At 44.3% G+C, this 23766-nt stretch overlaps 2 protein-coding genes across 3 annotated transcripts in view; one reads left to right on the top strand and one right to left on the bottom strand.

The window, feature by feature from the left end:
- LOC128297770 (serine/threonine-protein kinase Pak) overlaps positions 1–12308 on the top strand; it is a 49697-nt gene extending 37389 nt beyond the window's left edge. The window contains exons 4-9 of one of the 2 annotated variants that reach the window (XM_053033462.1): positions 397–568; positions 7351–7607; positions 9621–9849; positions 10450–11219; positions 11287–11505; positions 11584–12308. In XM_053033462.1, the coding sequence (XP_052889422.1) occupies positions 397–568; positions 7351–7607; positions 9621–9849; positions 10450–11219; positions 11287–11505; positions 11584–11667 (1731 nt within the window). In that variant the 3' untranslated portion in view covers positions 11668–12308. Of the gene's footprint in view, positions 1–396; positions 569–7338; positions 7608–9620; positions 9850–10449; positions 11220–11286; positions 11506–11583 lie in introns of both variants that reach the window. The other variant, XM_053033461.1, reaches the window with a different exon arrangement.
- A 6529-nt stretch (positions 12309–18837) lies between these two features.
- Positions 18838–23347, bottom strand: LOC128297769 (structural maintenance of chromosomes protein 6). The gene is made up of 6 exons (XM_053033460.1): positions 23193–23347; positions 22012–23099; positions 20459–21934; positions 19768–19969; positions 19338–19699; positions 18838–19244 (listed from the first exon to the last, which is right to left on the bottom strand). The coding sequence occupies exons 1-6, from the start codon at positions 23304–23306 to the stop codon at positions 19220–19222; spliced, it is 3267 nt and encodes a 1088-aa protein (XP_052889420.1). The 5' UTR covers positions 23307–23347; the 3' UTR covers positions 18838–19219.
- Between the last annotated feature and the right edge of the window lie 419 nt (positions 23348–23766).

Genomic DNA, 23766 nt, shown 5'->3' with positions numbered 1-23766 from the left:
TCAAAATTTGGTTCATTTTCGACGTTAAGTGGAAATTTTGCGTTTTTTATATAAATGTTTAGCTGATTGTTATAATATTATTCTACATTTATTGTAATATGGCTAGCTCTCTCACATCTTCTTCTCACCATACAGCTGCTCGCTGCAACTATTTGTTTTACGCTCGAAGCATAGCTTTTGTAACGCGTTCCAATTACCTTTTGCTAGACGTTTCATTTTTAGGCAAATCAACCATTGGCCCCATAAATCACGAAACCGCCGGTCCACCTCAACGTTTTTCCCAACCAACCCACCACGTCACCATTCAAAAAATACTAATTGATGCACATGTGCTTTTTTCTCTTTCTCTCTCTCTCTCTTTCTCCACGAAACGTTTTCCGGCGCTTCATCCAACAGGGTATGCCAGAGCAATGGGCGCTGATGCTGAAGAACTCGAACATTAGCAAGCAGGAGCAGAAGAAAAATCCTCAAGCCGTGCTGGACGTGCTGAACTTCTTCGACAACAGCAACAAACAGCGGCCAAGCTCGAAATATATGACCCATGGACTGCACACTACAACACACTCGGGTAAGTCAGCGACAAACCGTATGGTTTGTGGTTTAGTATGTTTAATTCCGTCCAGTATCACCATTCTACAAATCTGTCCGTAGACGTTGCTCCAACACATTTCCCACAACGTGTGGTGAAAGGGTTCGATCGTTCGTTTTTTTAGGATATTTATTTTTCCTTATTGAAAAAAATTGTAATTTTAATTTACAAACAGTCCGTGGCAGCTTGCTGTTAAAACTTTGCACCACTGGCTGGAAAAATGAAAATCCTGTAAATGCCATCTGTGCGCGAAAAAGCACACAACAACAACAAAAAGTTGCAATTGAACTTTGGCACCACCTGTTGTGCTGGAAAACTAAAGGCACAACCACCATCGGGGAATTTGACTCTATCGTTTGATTCGAATCGACGCTTCACAACCCATTAATTTGCATAAGCGTTTTCGCCCGGGAAAATCGCTATAATCACTTTTTCGGAGAGAGATCGGTGTAGCGATCCAAAGTTTTGCACGATTTTGTTTCCATTGGGTCGGCACAGGACGGGCGACACACAATTATCTGGTGTGCAACAACCAAAAAAAAAACAAACGCTGTCGAATAATGCCGGACTGTTCACTTAGCAAAAGTGAAAAACTATGGCCATTCGTTGAGCTTTCGATGAAGGAGGAGTAAACCAGTGCTCGAACCCGGGGTCCAGTTGTAAGTTGCCAATTTTACTTTCGTGCCACATCGATTGTTTCACCACACCGTGATGTTTATCAATTGGAAAAATAAAAAGCAATAAAAAAGTGAATCATTTTAGGATTATTTATTTTTTGGTGTGAAGGGGGTGATTATTTTTCAATTAAAATGATAAACCTTTTTGGTGCACAGATGTGCAAGTGAGGGATTTTTTGTTCCAATAAATGCAAACAGAAATTATATTTTGCTTTCCATCGTTATTTTTGTTTGGTTTTTCTCTCTCCTGAAGCTTTCCGTTGTGTGGAATCTCGTTGGGGCAGGGGGAAAATCCAAAAAAAGGATAATAATATTTGTAATTTTTCAATTAGTGCACTCCGTTTCATTCGAACGTTCGTTTTTCGTGCGTACTTTTTTATGTGATCCAATGTGTCAGGGTTGCTTGTTTGAACTTTGCATCATCCTTTGTGCCTTTGATCATTTGCCTTATCCTTTGTGGAAAAATCTGCCATGCAAGCATTGCGCAACGGTTTGTGAAAGTGATTTACCCAGTTATGGTTTTGGAAGGCACATATTTACCGGCAGTTCATTTATTGTTATTCCTTTGATATCCATCCCACTCTTCCTCTCGCGCCCCTTTTCGTCCTGTCGAGATCATATAAATGTTACAACCCATTCTCATGCGATGCGTGGTCCTAAATGTGTTTATGGCTCCGGTTTTATGCCAATTCATGGTACCTTTTGTTCGTGCGAAACGCAACCAGGAGGCTCGTTTTCAACATGGTTTCGATCGTACGTCATCAGCAGATCTGGAGGCAAACATCCAGATTGGGAATAGTTGGTGAATAAAGATCGCATTATTTCTTTTCACTGGATGCGAAAGTGGAAAACAAATTGTACACTACGGCTGTTTTTTTGCTGCTTGTAACATATCAATTCTAATGTTTTGTGTGATTGACTTTTAACACGTTTGGGACATGATGATGCACTAGAACTGATCGCACAGTGCAGCAACAGTGTGTTGCACTATTTGTGCAGCATCGCATAACGTAACCAAACATTTAAACGTGTCCGTTGAAAGTCGTTTGACATATTACTTTACCCGTCCAAACAGTTACAGTAGAACGGGTCGCTTTAATGGTGCGACGGGGGATATTGCATATTGCCAAATCACGCCAACACCCTCACGACAAACGGGTCGCGATAAGCGATCGAAGCAAAGGATATATGGCACAACACAGCAACAACGTGCGCGAACCCCCCCACAGAAGGTCATCGAGCCCTCCCCAGCAGACGTTCTTGCCATGACGGTGCCCGTTTTTAAAATAGCATAACATTTTGTGGTTTCATTTTTGCATGAATATTTACTCCGTTCTTTTGAGGGGCGAGGGTGAGAGCGATTAAGCCATTTGTGCTGTAATCCCACGGAAAGTGTAGCAATTGAAGGAGGATTTATTGAGTATGCATGGTTTTTTTTTTTTACCGCCCCTGTTTAGCATCACACCCGCTTAATGTTGGGGCACGCGTGGAGGGAAAGCAAACGCAAATAAATAAAAGCACGACTACATTAGGCGTTGGTTGGTACACATTAAGATTCCGTATTATAATGGGGAAACAAATCCATTCAGAAATGTAAATAAACATTAGGCAAAGCATGAACATTATAGTTTTGAATAGACTAAATAGGGCTTAATATTATTGAACTTATAATGTTTTGGTGTTAAAGAAACTCTTAACCAAGCGAGATCTGCACTTAGAAACTCTATTATAAGAGCGTTTCTTTACACAATTACCCCTAATATATTGTTGGTAATGTTTTCCCACACGTGCCCATGCGTAGAGGACGAGAAAATGTTGGAAAAATTATAAATAAACCTTTTCTCAGAATTTTAGCTATGTAAGTAGTTTTCCCCGAGATGCACAGTACCTCTTATTAGACAGATTCCGGCGAATTCGTGGGTTTTGCAACTACGTGGGTACTTACATGAAATTTTAACGTTATTTGTAAAATTGTATTCTAAGGAACTATGATATAGACCTATAACTGTGGATAGGGAATTCATATCAGATATCCTTGAAGATCTTGCTTAGTGTATATCTTTACCTTAAGTCGTTAAATTCTATTAACGGCTATTGCAGCATATTGATTCTTTTTTGTGACATAATTATCTACACAAAAGAGAAAGAAAGCCTAAAATGGTAGGCCTCTAGACCTCTTGGGATTGTTGTGTCTTTAAAAAAAATGAATAAAAAAAAGCTAAAAGCCGTGCACCACAGGAAGACTGTTCTTATGAGACTCACTTCATCATATGTGATGTACTGGAAAAAACGTTGAAATCTCCTGTCTATGGCAATTGCAGAAAATATCTATGCAAATTTGGGTATCTGAATGAACGTAAGGCTAATCTATATGAGCGACCCGATGGTGTATTTGATAGTTGTGCCAGTCCCAATCGACAGGACGGAGACAAACCCCCTTTCGAATCGGATCCTCCTTAGTAAGGACTGACTATCAGTTTACGCAGGAAAAAAAAGCTCTAGTAAGCCAGAAATGACGGGCATGAGCTATAGCAGATCATTTCGCCAAGAAGAGAAAAGAGAGAGTGGATCATGATCATGAGTTGCTTTAGAAAACCACGATTGTTTTCAGTTGAAGTATTACAAATGTCTGCAATAGCTATTACATGCAAAGATATCTTCATTGTTAGTGATCTAATGATTAAGCTATAGCTCAAAGCTCCAATGGCTGGGCTTTCGTTTCCTGCGCCGGATAAAAAAAAACTCCCAATGCCCTCTGGCATGTCGAATGATTAGAGATCCATTGTAAGATGACAATTGGTGTAGCGGCTAATAAGCTGAACCCACCTCGAAACAAACTCCCAATAATTTACGCCCACGCCGCTCTCCGGCATATTTTCCCGCCAGCGCGCATTGACGGGGCAGCGGAACAGCGGCCACAAACACAAACAGTATGACAAGTAGAAAGTCGCACATTCATTGCCGATACAAAAGTCCCGACAAGCGTGCGAAGTGTTTAGGCAACACACATATTCTCAAGCACACAATTTATTAAGACATTGTAGACGCTGTGCGCCGAAAATGGTGGTACACCACCGGAAGGTCTCTTCGCTCTTTGCTCGTGACGAAGAGGTACATTGAATGCCACACGCGGGCCAGTACCACCGTGCAGTAGTGCGAGGGCACCGTAGAGACGACTTTTAAATGGCCGCTTGCAAAGACGGGCCCGCGTTTGTCTTACGCTGGCCTCAAGGAGTGGGTGTGGGATAGGTCGGGTTTTTGGGCGATTTTCTTTCCCTCCTTTGGGGGTATTGCGTGCGTATCTTTTCGGTTTTTATGCGCTCGATGCGAAATTCAAGTGAAAGGGATTTCACTTTCGTGGAGCATAGTCCGCTCGTGCAAGTTTTTGCATTTCATTCATCATTTATTTCCCCCCGCGAAGGCTGTCGTTCGTGGCACGCCCGTGTACCAGAGGTGGCCAGGGGCATTGGAGAATGCAAATTCTCACGGGCAAAACGTCCGAAAGAAAAGCATCATAAAATCAGCTACAAAGCATAAACAGTGCTCCCACGACGGCACGAAGGTGACGAAAATGAAAGAGCTCAACATTTGTCTTAAATGAGTCTTGGGGATCATTGGCACGACACAAAAAATAAATCGTGAAGATGAAGCTTTTTAGATGAGGAAGCGCTAGGCGTCTCGTGATATTGGAATTATCAAACGTGTCTGTTTGGTATTTTATAAATAATTACACAAATTTTTGTTGTGGAGGACTTTGGGAATAGAATCTTTTAAAAATAAATTTGAGCAAACTTCAAACATAAATGTGATTATAACAAACCGAATTAGTTAACGAGCTTGATCTGGTATTTCTAGTGCTATTGAATTCAAGTGCATCATGAATATCTTACACAACCAGATTTGTTTATTTCAGTATAAAAAAAGAAGCAATATTGGATAATAATTTACGTTGAATGGCAAGAGAATATGAGTAGCAAAATTAGGAACCACATTACCCAACTATCGTGATTTAATTGTCCTACTTGGCATCGTTGTAGGCATATCAATTGCAGCACTTCATCTACCTATTCACTACCTGCCTGTTGGGAAAATCAAAACATGAGTGCTATTAGCCCAGGGCATAGCATTGGATCGAACCTGAAGGTGAAGGGCACCTTCCGGTCGAGGAAAAGCCAATTAACGCCTTAAACAACAACCCAACACTCGCGATCGGTCACACACCGGACCGATGGGTTCATCGAGTCAGTAAAAATGTTGCTCCCGAAGTGTTGTAATTTTCACTTTCTGCTGACGTTCGCTCTCAATGTTAATAAAACCCCCCATTAGGCGCACTTTCACACGATGACGACACAACCATTCGGTGTGATGGTTCTCCTGTTAAATCACACATTTAGGATACAATCACACATCTTTTAAACGGGGGGGGAATAAAGAGGAAGATCAATGTCGAAATTTGGACGATGTGGTGGTGGCTTAAGTGGAACGTGAAATCCAATATCCTCATTCACGCCCGGAAGCAAACAATCGTCATCAGTTGGCTGTCCACTGTTTGATGCAGGACCACACCGTCCGGGCGTAAAGAAAAAAAAACGGACCCTTGTCGATGTTGCCCTCCCTGATGTACTTCCATCTCAAAGGCGACGTCATCACCTAGAATGGTATTTTATTCGATTTTTGTCTACCTTCGACTGACTGCTAACTGTTCGTTTTGACATACCAGTGTCACATTGATACCTCTCCATCGGATACCTCTGGTGTGTCTGGTGTGTAGGGTGTCCATCAAACACCTTTCTTTCCCACCATTCACCACTGATTAAGTTCATCAATTAGTAGAGATTCGTATTGTGCTGATGATAGTATTTTTTTTTCTCTTGTTTCGTGTATCTTACCACTGTTCCTGTTCCGAGTCTTTTCGGATTTGATTGTGACAGAAATCACGTACCCTTCGGGGTTGTGTGCAACTCAGCAGGGTGTGGGCATGGCGCTTAGTTCAAATTAATTGAGTTATTCAACCGGGCGGTCGCGCCGGTCGGACCTTTGCTGCCTTTCGCTCTCGGTCTCAATGATTTACCGCGCAGCGCTATTGCCTTCGGTTGGTTGGTTGGCGGAGAAGCGAACGAGGTGGGAACTTTACTCAATTAAGCCAACCGGGAAGGAAAAGGGAGAACGGTTGTCGCGACAGCATAAACCTCCATCTCTCCGTATCACTTTCGAACGCCGAATGGCAGCGGTGGTGGGGTGGTCAATCGATTTATTCGTCAAATGGAGAAAAAAAGGGTTTCTTCTACCGGTTGCAATGCCCATCCTTCCACCTTCCAAGTGTGGTCATTGAAATGATGGTGGCAATTTCGGTGTAATTTCCCAACACCTCCGGCAGTGCTGAGAATGGTCAGCGAAACTGGTGTTTTATCCCATTGCACCGTGTTATGTGTAGCACATAGAAGAAGGCACCGGGGAACGGAAGAACCTGAATCCGGATGGGAACCACCGAAGGGTGGGAAGATGCACGGTCGAACCAATAAAGCACGCGGGAACGAGGCACGTTCAGATTAGTTGCCATTGCATAATCCGCAAGCGCGTTGCGCAAGAATAATTCAATTGTTTTCCAGTCCCATAACGGCAGGTGAAAAGTTAAGAAAGCAATCAAAACGAGTGCTCCAAATGAAGCAGCTCATTCGTTTTTTGTTTGAAATTTGGAAACGGGAAGTAGCGGGGTCCATTCGTCGATAGATGTCCTGGGTGTTTCTCCTGTTCCCATTTACCAACCGAAACACGAATAACGCAACCATGTAACCGGGGTAAACTCGGAGCCCTAATTTGTCTTTGGGCGGAATGTCTTAGGTCACTCCAAATTAAGTTCATTTCTCGTCGGTTCTCTGCGTTGGTTGTGAAACACTGCTCGGAGTTATCCGGAGTGTACGTTTAGCACCATAGGTCAGAACGTTACGACGAACCCCCCCCCCCCCCCCCCCCCCCCTTCGTCTTCTTCAGTGTCTGTCTTCGCGTCTTACGTCCTAGCTGTTAGACCGGTGGTGGCGGATGTTGGATTTCGTTATTAATGCTCAACTGTAGCATCGTCCATAGGGTCGTCGCTGAGCCGGGTAAGCAGCAGCAGTCCCAGCAGCACACCAACCGACTCGGAATCGCACGGTGGCCCCGGGGCGCAAATCATCTCGAGCAGCCATTCGCAGGCGTACAGCCTTGGTCTGTCGTCTCACAATTCGGCCGGAGATCATGACAGCGACGAACTGGGCATACTCAGCGGCAGCGCCAGCGGAAGCATCAGCGGTAATGGGATACCACCGCCCATCGCTAGCCGCCCCGAACGGACCAAATCGATCGTAAGTATTGCCTCTCATGATGTACATTTGTATACGTTGCGCACACCAAAAGGTAACCGGGCACGTGTGAAAAGTCGAATTACACCCAAACAGCGTATTTTCCAACAAATTTCCATAATACGGTTGTGCGCAAAGTGTGTGGTGCGCCAGCAGCAGCATGCAGTATTGCTTTTGGCATGGAGGGATTTTCCCTGATTTTCAGCCAGCATATGGTTTTTTTTTGTAATATCTTGCACAAATTCGTGCAAAGTTAGGTAAAAGAACAATGTTAGATCTCGATCATCAGAAAAAAAAACCTTGTTAAAAGGAAATGTTTTCCCGTTTTTCATGCTAACGGTTGTGATAGTTTATCACGGTGCTTTGAAATAGAAATAGAAATTACATACAAATAACTTCATAAACATAAACTACCACTGCGAATTTCTAGATCAATATGTCTTGTAAAGTCATCCCGAACATGACAACATACTCACGCAGTAGAAGATCAACAAGCAATAAAATCAAATTACTCGTAAAACGTTGACAAAAGAGACTCCCAGCGCAATTTTCCCAGGTCTGGCAGAAACTTCCTTTGACCTGATGATTCACATGATTCTGCTGTGCAATTTTGTTGCTACAACTCTGATAGATCTGATAAACTTTCTACTGATCACGTCCCGCCAGGACGCAGGACATTGGCGCTCAAACTCTCGGGGTACTTATTGGCACTCTCAGCGGTCACCAAACCTCACACAATGCCCCTTCCTCAGAATTAATTTTCCCAGTTCATGCGGTTCGAAAGGCAGGAATGGCAGGTAATTTGTTTACCAGCAAATCGAACCGGCTTATGACAAGGTCTCAAATTCAACATTCATTACTTGCTGGAATACGTTTCAATTTTACCTGAACCTGATGGTTGATTTCTATCGCTATTTTTGCAACGATATCGGTTTTTTTTATCCCTGCCTAGAACAGAATGTCGTTCAACTGCTTCCAGAGTTTCAAGCGAGACTAGTTCCTCTGTAGATAATGAATAAAATGGACGATAGGGAATACCCCAAAAACCTGCAGTTCCGGTGAGATAATATAGCAACGGAAGTGAAATTGATAAAGCGCATCCAGTTTCGTAAAGTTTGGAATGTTTTCAACGCCTTGATGAAGTTGTAACAGTGGCAGCCCTGTTTGGAATTTCCCGTGTTTCATTCATTCGCATCCATTACGCCGGGTAGCTGTTGCTACCTTCCGTGCGTAACCTTGGCATGCAGATACGTTTACCCCGACGATCGTTTATGGCGATCCTCCCCCATCGTGTGTGACCCTTGAAACGGCGGTGCCGACTGTAAAACCATTCGCCCGCTACCCGCTGGCTGTCGCCAATATCAACAATACTGCACCGCTGTATGAGTGTATGCGTGTCGGGGTTTCTTTCGGGATCAGGAACAGGCGGACAGTGGGCATAGGAATGCGGAAAGACAGGGATAGAGTGAGCCAGAGGCAAAAGGGTCACCGAAAACAAAAGGGCACCGAAGAGAACGAATTTCTATCTTTTTTTTTTGGAAGCTTGATTTTCACCCTACGGTGGTTTGTCGATCTTCAGTTACTCGCCAACGATCGTCTAGGACGCACACGCACCTTAGGTGTTTAGGGATAGTAACGCGTGTGTACGCAATGTGATTAATGTGTTAATTAATCTTACGAAGTACTGATTTGCGTGTAATTTTGAAGTGGTTTTTAGTGACGTTCGTTCTGCCGTAGATCACCATAATGTTTCAAGAGATCTACAACATCTACCAGGAAACGTTTCATCGTACGGTGTCGGGTATAATTGATCGGCTTTCGCTGTTGCTGTTGGTAAATTAGTTATCTTTATTTGAAGTTTATTATTGCCCTAAAATATGTATAAGGGAAAACATGTACTGTGATAGCTGCTATCATTACTGTTCTTCAATGTTCTTAAAGAGTAATTTTAATCCGTTCCAATACTCATCCTACACACTTTCTATGTTTTATCCTTTTGCCCGTTCGCAATCGCAGTATACACGCCCGATAGATGATCCGATCTCACCGCCAATACCTCCGCATTTGAGCGCCGGTGCGACCCACCAATCGCTGGCGAGTCCCGGCTCCGTTCGCAGTCCAACACAGTTTGACAAGAACAAGAACTCGGTCAACGCAGCGTCCGCACAAACGATCGGCAGCCTAGCGGGTACCATCCCGAGCCAACAGCTGCCTCAGCATTTGCACCACCATCATCAACACCAAGGTAACGTGCCCTTTGCTTCTGCTTCTTTCGACCAATGCGCTTCCATGCCACTAACCGTACTACTACAATTATCGCATTTGCAATCGCCAAACCAACAACAACAACAACCTTCGCCAACAACTAACAACCAACTAACAACAACAACCACAACCATTACCACATTAACGCTAACAGTAACCAATAAACCGACGACCACGACGACACCAGCGACGGCGGTCCGTCCCGCGATTGTTGCCCCGCTGGCACGGTCCGACGACGACGATCCCGACGACTTGGACGATCTTCCATCGGAGCGCACCGATGACGCTCCGACCGACGTTAACGACGACCAACCGCTTCGGCCCACTGCGACAACGCCGGAAACGGAAACGGCGCCAGCGGTGGCCGCGACGGACGGCGAGTCCACGCAGCGCGTTGCCAGCACGACAACAACCACAACGACGACTACTATAACTTCTACCACCACTAGCATTATTTGTACCATTACTACTGCATCGCTTACCGCTACTACCGCTACTTCGACAGGGGCTGTCCCTTCGGGGACCGTTACCGGCGCAATACAACCCACACTCAATCACACGTCGTCCTCCAACCTTACAGCTGGCAACAATGGTCTCAGCAACGACGGCACCTCGGTGGCGGCAGCAGCAGCAGCAGCAGCGGCCGTACCCGCACCGAACAACGTTAACAACGGTACCAACCTCAACAACAGCACGACCACCACCACGACGCCGGGCGCAACGACGCAGCAGCGGGCAGCTAACTTGAAGAAGAAGAAAATGTCCGACGAAGAGATCCTGGAGAAGTTGCGCACGATCGTGAGCGTGGGCGATCCGAAGCGAAAGTACAACAAGATGGAAAAGATCGGTCAGGGTGCTTCCGGTACGGTTTACACGGCGATCGAAAGTTCCACCGGTATGGAGGTTGCGATCAAGCAGATGAACCTCAGCCAGCAGCCGAAGAAGGAACTGATCATCAACGAGATACTGGTGATGCGGGAGAACAAACATCCGAACGTGGTGAACTACCTGGACAGCTACCTCGTGTCGGAGGAGCTATGGGTGGTGATGGAGTATCTGCCCGGTGGTTCGCTGACGGATGTCGTGACGGAAACGTGCATGGACGAGGGCCAGATAGCGGCGGTCTGTCGCGAGGTGCTGCAGGCGCTCGAATTTCTCCACAGCAATCAGGTCATCCATCGGGACATCAAGAGCGACAACATACTGCTCGGTTTGGACGGCAGCGTCAAGCTGACCGATTTCGGGTTTTGCGCCCAGATCTCGCCGGAACAATCGAAACGTACGACCATGGTCGGGACTCCGTACTGGATGGCACCGGAGGTCGTTACCCGAAAGCAATATGGACCGAAGGTGAGCAATTATTTACCAAGGATTTTGTTTCAAATGCACTGTTAATATATGTTTTTATCGTTCGTAGGTTGATCTCTGGTCGCTGGGCATAATGGCGATTGAAATGATTGAGGGTGAACCACCGTACCTTAACGAGAATCCCCTGAGGGCGCTCTACCTGATCGCTACGCACGGCAAGCCGGAGATTAAGGAGAAGGAGAAGCTTAGCACCGTCTTTCAGGATTTCCTTGATCAGTGTCTCGAGGTGGACGTTGATCAGCGTGCGACGGCTTACGAACTGTTAAGGGTAAGTTGAACCGTGCGGCGCGCAGGATATTCCATTCCAAAACTAACACACGGCAAATCTGTCCGATATGATCGGTAGCATCCGTTCCTGAAGCTGGCCCGACCGCTCGCTAGTCTAACGCCGCTCATCATGGCCGCAAAGGAAGCAACGAAGGGCCACTGAAAGCGGGAGGACGTCGTTCTACCATCGGCCACCGTTGGGACCGACGTAACTGATGGACCTTCCTGCAGCCGTGCTGCTGATGCTGGTGTGGTCGTTAGCCCCAATGTATCGACCCTTGCTTCCAGCAGCGAGCTAAACGGTAGCAGCACCACCGACCACCGCACCGGCAAAAGCAGCGAGTCAAAACGTGATAATCCCAGTATGGCCAACGTACTGTTGCCGTCCATCGATAACAGCAGCTGCTAGTTTTGTCTAGTGCTGTCCGTAACCGCACACACCAGCACGCATCGCCCGGATCCTCTTATGCAGCGCATAAGGCGGCGAGAACAACGGATGCGACAAAGTGTTAAATAACGTGGCATCTCTCCAGTTTACGGCATCGCGGGGTGATTGTACGTGTGTAGCGTCGCCGATATAAGCCACTTATACGCGCTAAGGACTGAAGTGAATAGGAAAGTAACGGAGCTCAGCTTATGTAAATAGTTAAAAGGAATGGTTTCGATGTTGCAAAGAGAACATTGATTGATGCTTCACAAAAAAGGAGAAAGAAAAAGAAAGAAAAAAACAAAACTATTCAGTAAACAAAAAATGCAAGTGAAAACGCAAAAGGGTAAACAAAGTAAACCTGCGTAGTCAAAACCATTACTTTTAGTTTTGTGTGTAAGCATTGAAACAAGAAAGAAGACTAATATTTAATATATAGATGAATTAATTATTAGGTGCTGAGGCAAGAAGAGAACACTTGAAATAAAACAAAACATTTAAAAAAAACATTGAAAGACCGCTAGAAGGTAGAACAATGAAGGGAAACTGTTAACATAATAAAAGAAACACACACCCACACACATCCAATGTATAAGATTGTGAAGGATGATGCAATAAAGGTATGAGAGCCGCGATGACGGTTTGTGTTTGCATCTAGGGGGTAAGTCGTAGAAAAAATATAACATATGAAACACTACACTACAACAATAAGCGCGGCAGAGAGATGTTAATCCTTTTACGGAAGCGCATAGTGATAGTTTCTAGCCACACACACGCACACACACACAGGTACATACTATAGAGCAGTCGGTATTTTTGTGGAAGTAATTTAGCTATCAATAGAAAGTGCAAACAGTTGTGTCAGAGATGAAAGCACCAGCATAAGAAACACATCAGTGCAACTTCATTTTTGCTTTCTAGACGGTCTAGTATGTGTAGCAAACAGATAACAACAGGTGAAACTAGAGGAAAAAAATCATATGCACACATGTAAACGTAAACATATATATGAGACGTACACTGCGCTACTCATGAGCGGGATGCCAATGTGCATGTGAGCAAGTCAACGGCAGCAACGTGTAAGCGGATGGTAGCGGAACCATTGTATAGTGTATATAAATAGTACAAAACATACAGACAAAAGAAAAACATAGCGACACGAATTATTACGGCTTAATGAAAGCGAGTAACATCAATACTATAACCGGAAGAACGCATACAAGAACGAAAGCAACAAGTATGGAAACAGATATGCAAGCGAAAGAGAAAAAACTGTAAACTCGATTATGTGATGTGGTTATATATCTCAGCAGTTCATCCAATTCGAGTATAAACACGGTGGATATAACTACTAGAATCAAGCAAAACTAATCAAGAACAACTTTTCCCATATTAAACCTCAAAGTGTACCATGGGAGGAAGAAAATCACAGCTGGAAGCGATTAAAAGAAGCGCAAACGGGTGGATCAAAAGAAATGAAAACACTGAAGACAGAATGAATGGGAAAAGAAATAGTAATCACAAAACCGACAAGCAAAAGAACACAACACAACGCAAATGAGAAGTGAAAAGTGCCTACAGAAAAACAAACAAACAAAACAGACAAGAGAACCCCGTGAAAAGTGCGTTCGACACGCACAAGAACGTTTTGCATTTGCATGTCGATGAGTTGGTGAGTGTGCAGCCTACTTCTATCCTGTTTTAGCAGTACACACGGCTCGTTTTATAGTCTGTCTGCACAGCAATCGGAGTATGTGCACCTAAACGCCCGTGGAAGATAAGCTTTGCGCACACAACACGTTTCAATTTCTCCATTGGCTACACATTTGCGTGCATACGCTTGCACGTATGAATATCGCACAGACACACGAAAAGCAATCAAAGCAATCGGGAGAAGACGAACGGACGAAATATAGGTTTTGTTTGGCGGTGTCTGTTTAGATTTTTGCTTTCGTTACTACTTGTGTCACACCGTTTCTTACGCGAAAAAAGGTATAATAACGTGCTTGTTGAAACCTTTTACCGGTCACATATACAGTTCCAAAATCACAAATGCATAAATGCAGGCCGCCGAAAGCACACACAAAACCACACGCATACACAAAGTATTATAATACGTTAACTAAAGCATAACAAAAAAAAACGGATGAACAGGAACGATCACTAACGGGATGCAAATGGAAAGGCCTGCGTTAGGTAAAGCTACACTCCAGCATTACTGCAGACGTTAGTTACGATATGTTTAGGAAGAGCTTTAGGAGAGCTTACACATGTAAGAAGCAGAAAGGCACGACAAATTAACCTGCGCACGTTGTGTGGGGTTCGTTGTTGTGAATGAACCCTTCGCATGGACACATTATCGTACGAACGACATCGTGCTCTCCGTTCCTTATAATTTGCATTTGTCTTACCGCCTCACAGTGTTGTAGATAGTTGTGTGTTATTTTATTTTTGTACGTACGAAGCAGATCAGCACTGCGAATGCTGTAGAATTAAATTACATTTCTTCTCTTCCCCGGTACCCGTTACGCAAAACTTCTCTTCTGAGCCGCGCGAGCATGTTCGCTTACAATCATGTACAGAGTATAAGCCGCGTATAGTTGTGTGGCAACACTTATTTCATTACCCGCTAAGGTACATCCATACTATTATTACTATCGGATCGTGAGTGAAGAAGTCGGAAGGCGCTTTCGGTTGGTGAGAGTTTCTAATTGCTCGACAATAAAGAAGGGGAGAGATTTATCGTTACTGCAAATAAGTAAAACAAAAAACAAAAAAAAAACGTTACATCGTTCACATTCAGATAGTTACAGAACGGAACTATTTTCATCCGCTTCCCATATATTATTTTCTGGTTTAACCACCAATGAAGCTGCTGCTACACAGTCATCCTAATAATCTAATGGGTTAATGCGCACACACACACACTCTCTGACAAAAGGAAAGAAAGAACCATAAAATGAAGACACAAAATGGTATGATTTTCGTCATGCAAAACAATATGTATTATAAAACATTCAGAAAGACATACTCTCGCGATGTGAACGAGAGGACAACAAAAGAGGAGACTTATTTTGTGGCGTTTCCTGTCTTTTTGATGATTAATTATTAACGAAAAATATAAAACAAAAATTTCTATCACCTTTTTATTTTTAGGACAATATCACCCCCATCCCCCCGGATAATTACCATCGCAAAACGATTGTGGCGAGGACGAGAATCGTTAACATGTGTTTTTCAGAACAGTTCTTAATAGACGATTTTTTGGTTTCTCCCACCATATGTGGCTCCCATCAGCTTCTCTGTTTTAAGCTTTATTGGAGTGAGAATTTCAAGCGGTTTTTGCAAAGGATTGACCTGTGTTCTAATACCATTTGGTCTAGACGGACTCGATTGTTGCGGTTTGAGGGAGTTTATTTTTATTTGAACTGATCAAAACGAATCCGTTACATTCAATCGTTCAAACCACTCCCAAACCACATTTGATCACGCGAGAACTCTTACAGTTTTATTAAATCTTTCTTCTAACGCCACGGAATACGTTAGCGCTGCTTTACACGAAAGACACAGGGGTTCGTAACTTAACATAGCACACAAGTCACTTTTCCTACGCCTTTTTCGGAACATATTTTTGCGACGTGAATTTTACTTTTCTGGATTAGATGGAAAGCAGACAGCTTGGACAGATGGTGCTATAGGCATGTTTGCATCTCATTCCACAGCAAAACCTGATTCTTGTTGTGCAAAGTGTTTCTGCACAAAAGCAACTCAACTATCAAAAACTAAAAGTATTTAAGCACCCCTTCCTTTACTTTTCGAACTTTTATTATGACGCGTATAACCCTCGTTCAATGCTATAGTGTACCGTAAGAGAGAAGCGTATAAATGTGTAATGAATAAATAACAAACAAAATTTCGTTTCATTGAAAGTTGAACATATATATATACATATAAAACCTGAACAAAACAAGCAAAAGGGACTACTCTCAAATAAAAGAAAACACAAACACTCAAACAAATGTTATGTTATGAAACAATGAAAAACATGCATAAAATAATAAAAGAAACAAGCAGCAGCCATGTGTTGGCAGATAGTTAGTGAGTGAAGAAAACACAACTAAAGTTTAATAAAAAGGAACACGGAAACATACAAATCCTGATTGCTGATCGAGCGAAGATAGAACAGAATCGACAGCACACAGCGGAGAGAAGCGTTGTAGCGTTTACGCTTATTTGCAAAATCGAATAAATGGGCGAGATTATAAGAAAACCCACTTGAATTAACACATGTATAATTATGTAAAGTGAAAATTAGCACAGAACAGTGACAGCACGGCGGGATAGTAGGATAGAACGAATGAGAAGACAGCGTATGGATGAAAGCAGAAAGCTATATAACAGAAGAATGAAGGTAAAATAAAGAAAACATTTTATACGATACGTGTGCGATTAATTTGTTTTTGTCTATCACATTCCATCAGTGGAGAATCAATCCGCTTGGAGGCCCAGGGCGGAATTATAAATGGGTCCTCTAATTAAAAAAAACGATGAATTTGGGAGGCATTGAGGCCCTTGAAATGAGGCAAAGCTAAAGGCGCAGTAAGAAGGGGCATTACAAACATTTGTTGGGGGCTCCAACACGGCGAGGCCTAGGCGACCATCTACTCCGTCACCCGTTTGATCCGCCGTTGATCCCTTTTCTCAACTCAACCAAGAATCCGAAGATCAAACTATTAAATAAACTCTTAATAAACACACAAAAACACTGTCCCGTGGAAAATGGAAAGAATTAATCATCGTAAGTATTTAATGTCCACTTCACAAAAGCTAAAGGAGCGCACGGTCAGCTCAGTCGTCATTGCATATTATTTTGAAGCGCTTTTCCTTTCCTCGAAGTCTCTCCGCGCATGCGATCGGAGCCACCAAAAAGCGACCGGTTTTGTGATTTCTGACACCAAGAGAGCATCCATGAAAGGAGATAACATCAATCTGATCCGCACAAGGATCCGCCATGTTTGTACATAACATATTGATATCGCTTGCTCACGTTATCATTCGCTTTGATGGTATTGATCAATCATCAGAATGAGAGATCTTCTACGATTGGCTATTAGTTACACATAATATCAAACTAGGGAGAGCCATCGATAGAGTAAATAGCTCAGGTACTGTGGCGAGAATCCTCCGTCTCGTTTTATCCATCCAGTTCCTACAGTGCGTCTCACAACTGTACCGCAGGTCAGTTTTTTAATTTTTAGGAGTAGGAAACATGGAGTTCCACTATTTCCGAAGACTTTATTCATTGTTTATTGTTCGGTTATTTCGCAATAATTATATCGCTTGTCGTCATGTCCGATGTCCGAGGGTTTGAAAGGATTCCATACATAAATATATGATTTCAATACTCCTTATTGTTATTTCCATAAAAATGAACTTGGATGGAGTCATTATGAGGTGCTAGAACATTTGGACGAACGGAAAGAGATGAAAGATCAGTCGACGGATCAAGCGTTATGATCACTAGAGGGAAGGGTACGGCTATATGAAATGCTACCACGTGGTACGGAAATTTGTGCTACCTCTTCGTTGATCATGCTCTCTTGGTGTCAGAAACCAAAAATTGCATCGTTTCTGAGCGTTTTTGACGGACGGATCGGCGCAAAATACGAAAGAGATGCAGGATCCGTTTTGCCTTTTCCCCCTTCCCACTCTAATGCGTTTGATAGGAATGTGAGAGGAACGTTCTTTTATAAATCGTAATTCTCACATTCCGGTCTCAAAAAAATTGAATTTATGGCTATATATGGGTATGTGCCTTGCCTTGTTACAACTATGAAAGTAAATAAACGAAAACGTGGTTTGTTGCTGCATGCTATTCAGTGCCAGTGCCAATCTTCTTATCCAAATTGCTGAGCACATTTGGATTGGGTAACATTGCCAACCGGTACGATGTTTTTACCGGAAGCTGTTCGCAGTGTCACTACGCGAACTGTTCCGTCCTTGCCAGGATGAACCGAAATAATACGCCCCATTGCCCACAAGGTAGGATGCATGTTGTCTTCTTTGACGATAACCAGTTGGTTTTCTTTCAGGGATACTGATTGACCATTGCAATACTTGGCTCGCGCTTGCAATTGCTGTACGCAAGCGAACCGTGGCTCCTTTCATGCTTTCAGCCCGAATGTAGCACCATACGCCACTTGTGATGCATCTGCGAAAATGTGTAGCTGCAGATTTGTAGCCGAGTGTTGTGAAGAGTAGCGCGGAATGCGTAAATCACGAAGTGATTCTAGTGAAGAGTGAAACCTCAACCATTCATGCTGTAAGTGCGATGGGAGTTCGCTATCCCAGTCCCATGCCTTTCCATCCTTCTTAAGCGACCATAGTTGCTGCATGAATAGTTTAGCGACGATTATCGTTGGACCCAGCAAGCCGTGAAGGTCGAAAATCTTGGCAACATATGACGAAACTATCTGCTTTATCAATCCGCTTGGTATCACAAGTTACAAAATTGAATCGGCCAATCGGGGCATTTTGTCCCAACTTCAAAATTCGCCAGGGGTCTCTTGTGATACCCTTCGGTGCCCTCTCTAGCATAAGAAACTGGGCCTATGTATACAACTAATACACACATTTTTGTGGCCCCCAACAAGGCGAGGCCCTAGGCGACCGCCTACTCCGCCTACCGTTTGATACGCCGCTGGTTCTATTCGTGTGGTTTTATTTAAATTTTAAGATTATTCAATGTTTTTTTTCAACTAAACATTCAATATAAGAAAGAAAGATCACGCTCATGTGGGGTCTACATTTTTGAAAATAAAAATTCATCCGCTCTTTGGTGGTGTTATTAGCCAATAAAACTTGTATTTCTTCACTAGTATTATTAAAAGACATAGAGATAATAAAATAGCTGATAACGGATTTTATTCGAAAAATATTATTTTTATGTTGTGACGCGAATGTACGTTACCAAATCTTTCCTATTTCTTGAAAACTGTTTCAGAACGATGGAAATGTTTTACTACTAATGAACATTCTATTTTGATGTACCTAACATGGAAATTTTACCTTCAGTATCATACAAGTACAAGTATATTCGAAAGGCACATATATTCTGCTATTGATCCGTAAGCTAAGGGTCATGGCCAGCCGTAGTACTGGGTAATAGTAAAAATGCTTGAAATTGTAATAGATAATTTAACACTTGTCATTATAGCGCGTGTCGTGCTGCTTTAAAACTCGAGTGCGATTTTAAGCGCAACGGAAATTGAATCTTTCGATAATCGTTTCAGCAGCGTTGTGGATCTTCCATTCTGAAACGGGGAAAAACGAATATTTAGCAAGCGTTATCATGGAGATCTTCCATTGTACCGCACATCGGAAACTACTCGCTCCAAAATACATACCGATGAATAGTGAGATGTTCCGTCGCCTTCACGTCGCTCATATCCTGCGGTGTAAGAAAACAGAACTGACGGTCCGGTTTTTTGTTCGCTTCGTTGAGCAGCAGGCGCGTGATTGTGTGCCGGTTAACTTGATCCGTAAACACGTCGTACTCGTCCAGGAAAAAGAATGGCGTGTCCACGCACGACCAGAGCGAAATCAAAAACGCAACGGTGGCGTACGAACGTTCACCGCCAGACAGCGATTTGGTGGTCGATACGGCATTCTGGATGTTGCTGTCCCGCGGCACCACCGAAAGCGCGAGCGTACACTGTTCCTGATCGAACCGAATCGTGCCAACGTAGTTCCGAATCTGCATTATTCGCTGTGGAAAAGAAGAACGAAACAAATGAAACAGTGAACAATATTAAGCCGGCAAACTCTTTTCCGTACCATAAACTTATGTTTCACACGTAGCGACATGTGCGATGTTAGATGGCGTAAGTAGTTGTAGCGCGATTTGCGTATATCGTTCATGAGCGACGTTATGTTGCCGAGTGCCGTTGAATATTGGACTACTTCATCCCGTTCGCGTATCTTGTTTTCCAGTTCCTCCTGCACGTCCTCTAGCTTGTCGTGAGTTGCATTCACCTGCCTGTAATAGAGAAAATTATGTTAAGGTTTAACATTTGGAAGGTTTAGCAAATAAAAAAAACCCAACTTAGAGACTAAACTAATTTAACCTCATCTTAACAGGAAAGAAAGGAATGCTGAATAGATTGTGTTAAATAGGACCAACAAATGGGAAACAAAGACGGGTGAAATTCGATCCTGCACAAACTCTTCCATACGCCTGCATTAACCCTTTAACGTCAGATGGAAATGTTTGTGGCCGACAAAATGTATATATCGACTGCTTACTTTTACTATAACAACTTGTTGCATACCCTCTTAAAATTCCCTTTCGACCGTGTCTACTATTGAGGATTTCACGTAATTGAACTATGTAACTTTGTATGAAAAAAAGTAATTTCAATCGTAAAACTACTGAAACCCAAAGCTTTTAAAACTTCCTTTCAAATGGATTAGGAAGAGAGCATTAATGCATCAACAATCAGAATCTCTCATGCTCTGCCTTGCTTACCTAATACGTTTATCGGTAGTATGAATTTTCTTTTTGAGCTGTTCCATCGATCCGATCGTTTCTTCGTTGGCGGGTCGTTCGCTCTTATCGAGTGCTTCCTGTCGCGCTTCTTCCACCGATCCATTAAGCGCTACACGCGTTTGCTGTCGTTCGCGCATGTTTTCCATGGCACGTTCCAGTGCCTGCCGCTTCACCTTGTGGTTCGTCCGCAGATCGTGCCGTTTCTTTTGCTCCTCATCGACACGGCCCTGGATGCGTGCTATTTCCTCCTCTATTGCAGCCATTTCCCGCTTCTTGCGAAGCGTTGTCTTCTCCTCCAGCTTGACCGTTTCGCGTATCTTGTCCAGCTTAGTTCCTTCCGCCTTTATATCACTCTCCAGCTTGTGGATCGTCGATTGCAAATCTTCCAATTCCGCTTTCAGAGTTGCCTCCTCCATTTCGCCCTCGAATACCATGGCTTCAAGCTGCTGCAGCTGCTGCTCGTTCTTTAGCAACTCACGCTGCAACTTATCTTTGCGCTGCTGCTGATTCTGCAGCTTCACCAACATCTCCTGCAACCGTTCGTTCTCTTTTTCGAACGCCCCGTTCAGTTCCGTCACCTCCCGTTGCAGCTGTTCCTTGCGCTTCTGTGTCTGGCGCTTCAGCTCGTCCATGCTGACCTGCAGATAGCGAGGTGGTTTCTGCTGCAACCCGTAAGATCGATATTTCGGCTGGGGAAAGAACTCGGAGCAGGGTTCAGCCACGATCACCTTGCTCAGATGGCGCGGCACGTTCTCGAGCTCACTCGTCAACTGTATCGCCGTGCTCTGATGTTCCGATACGAGTATCGTATCGATCGAGGCACTGTCGATCAACCGATTCATCACGACCGGATCGTTTACCTTTATCAGGTTCATCAGCAAATGTGTTCCGTCCTGCTCCTGCACGCACCCCTGGCGCACATCGTACAGCTCTTTCACGAACCGTCCGGTGAAAATGGTCCGTTTCTGCAGGTCGGGAAACTCGCGCTTCAGCAACGCATCCAGCGTGCGAAAGTCGTCCTGCGTCGACACAAAGAACGCCGACAGACATCCGCCGAGTGCGGTCTCGACAATACCGCTCCACTTTTTGTCCCGCACCTCAATGTACTGGCCCAGCGGCCCGCGCGGCAGTTCGGAAAATTTGCCCTGCTGGTGCAGCTGCCGGATACGGGCGTCCAGTGCGGGCATGTTGGCACCGTACACTGCCAGCTTACTGCGCGGGGCCGATTCGAACTGCTCCAGCTGCTTGTCAATGCGGGACGCTTCGTTTTGCTTTGCTAACCGTTCGTGATGCTTCTCTTCCCGCACATCCTTCAAGTTTGCGACCGCGTCGTGCATCATGTCCACCTCGCGCTGCGTATTTTTGATTATCGACGCTAGCTCTGCGTTGCGCTCGTGAAGTTGCGCCTTTTCCGAGTCCACCTGTTTCTTTTTTGCTTCTACCTGGCTGAGCCCACTGCAAAGGAATTGAAAAGGAAAAGACGTAATAAGTTATCTAACAAAATCCTTTAACATTGCACCACCCTTAATCACCCATTCTCCCGTTGCTTCAAATCCTGTTCGATTTGATTTATATCTCCCTGCAGCCTTGCGATACGTTCCGTGTTATTCCTCATGCACCGTTCAACAGCAGCCTGTTTCGTCAAATCGTCCTGTAGCGCAGCTCTGACGGCCGTGTACGCTTCCTTTAGCGCAACGTACTCGGTCTTCTTACCCTCGATATCAATCCGATACGATTCAATCATTCGCTCCGTATCGGCGACCAGCGATTCACGGTTGCTGATGCGATGTTCCTGCTCTTCGATCGACGATCGTAACTTTTTCAGCTCGTCATCCACCGTCGCCAATAGTGCTTCCTGATCGAGCACATTGCGCCAGGCCAGATGGGCCTGCAGCTCCTTCATCACTTCGCCCAACCTTCCGGCCGATTCGAGATTTTGCTTCTTCTCCTCCAACACCTCAATCTCACTGGTCAGATACTGTAAGCTCTTCTCCTTCACCAACAGCACGTTGCGGGCCTGTTTCGCGATCGTAGCGCAATCGTTCAGCTTCTGCTTGATGCTATCGATCTGGGTCGCCTTCGAGAAGAACGTGTATTGTTTGCCCTCGTCCGAATCTTTCAGTAGCGAGCGGGCCAAATCTTGGTTCAGCACGCAGATAGGATTGTCGACCTGTATATTGAACGCCAGCAATACCTTCAGCAACTCGGCACGACTCGTCGTTACCACGTGTCCATGTTCGTTCTTCAGCTTATACGTTCCTCCACCAGACGCCAGTATGGTGCGCTCGCAAATGATCCGCGATCCGAAGCGATCGTATTCGTACGCGTCAAAGCATGTATTTTCGAGATGGATCTCGATCACAGCCTGCGATTCGCCGTGCTTAATCAAATCTTTCAAACTGTTGCACCGGTTCGTTTGTCCTGCGTTGCAACCGAGTCCGATTGTCAAGGCCGCAAGTATGGCACTCTTTCCGCTCCCATTCTTACCGACTAACAGATTGGCACGCTTGTTAAACTCTACCGCCAAATGTCGGTGACACATGAAATTCTTTAGCACAATCTTTAGCACCTTTCCATTGCGTAGCATCTCGGGTGATTCCACCGATGTCCCAGCAGCCGCCTGAAGTAGAAAAAGCGTATTTTATGAAAGACACCGTACAAAGTACATCTACCAAGGGCCAAGATGCCAATGCAGAAGCACGCAGAAACTTACGCCGAATTCTGCCGCTGTGGAATTGATATTACCATCATCTGACCGATGCCGTTTGGCCAGCGATGTGTGTCCAGAACCGTTCGGATAGTGTGTTCGTTTTCGTGTTTCGTTCATGGTGCCGTACTTGCAGATACAAAGCACAAAGATTGTTCACAAAATCGACAATAGACAAACCAAAGCTGACTTCGATGCTACAGGACGCCACTGCGCTAAATTCGTTGTTTGAATCAAGGAACGTGTGTAAAAGTGGTTGCATCATAAGCTACATTTCGTACTGAACTGTCATTCCACTTTGACAGTTGTGATCTACACAAAATTTAAATTTAACGACAATGATTTATTCAACCGTTATTTCGCATGCATGCACGAAGACAAGGCGGTGTGCCGTAAATGTTCAGCAATTCCTGTGTTAAATACAGTTCACAAGATACTCTACCAATTTCTTTAAGATCCATCGCCTTCGCAAACATTCCAGCCGTGATAAATGGTGCACTTGTAAATTATCAGCGATTATACTGACAACACCACTTCCATCCGAGCATGACTATTGCAAATTTCAAGGAATCAGCGTTGT

The sequence above is a fragment of the Anopheles moucheti genome, chromosome 2 (genome assembly GCF_943734755.1).
Source record: "Anopheles moucheti chromosome 2, idAnoMoucSN_F20_07, whole genome shotgun sequence".
Classification (NCBI taxonomy): Eukaryota; Metazoa; Arthropoda; class Insecta; order Diptera; family Culicidae; genus Anopheles; species Anopheles moucheti.
This window is presented reverse-complemented; position numbering and strand designations above follow the sequence as displayed.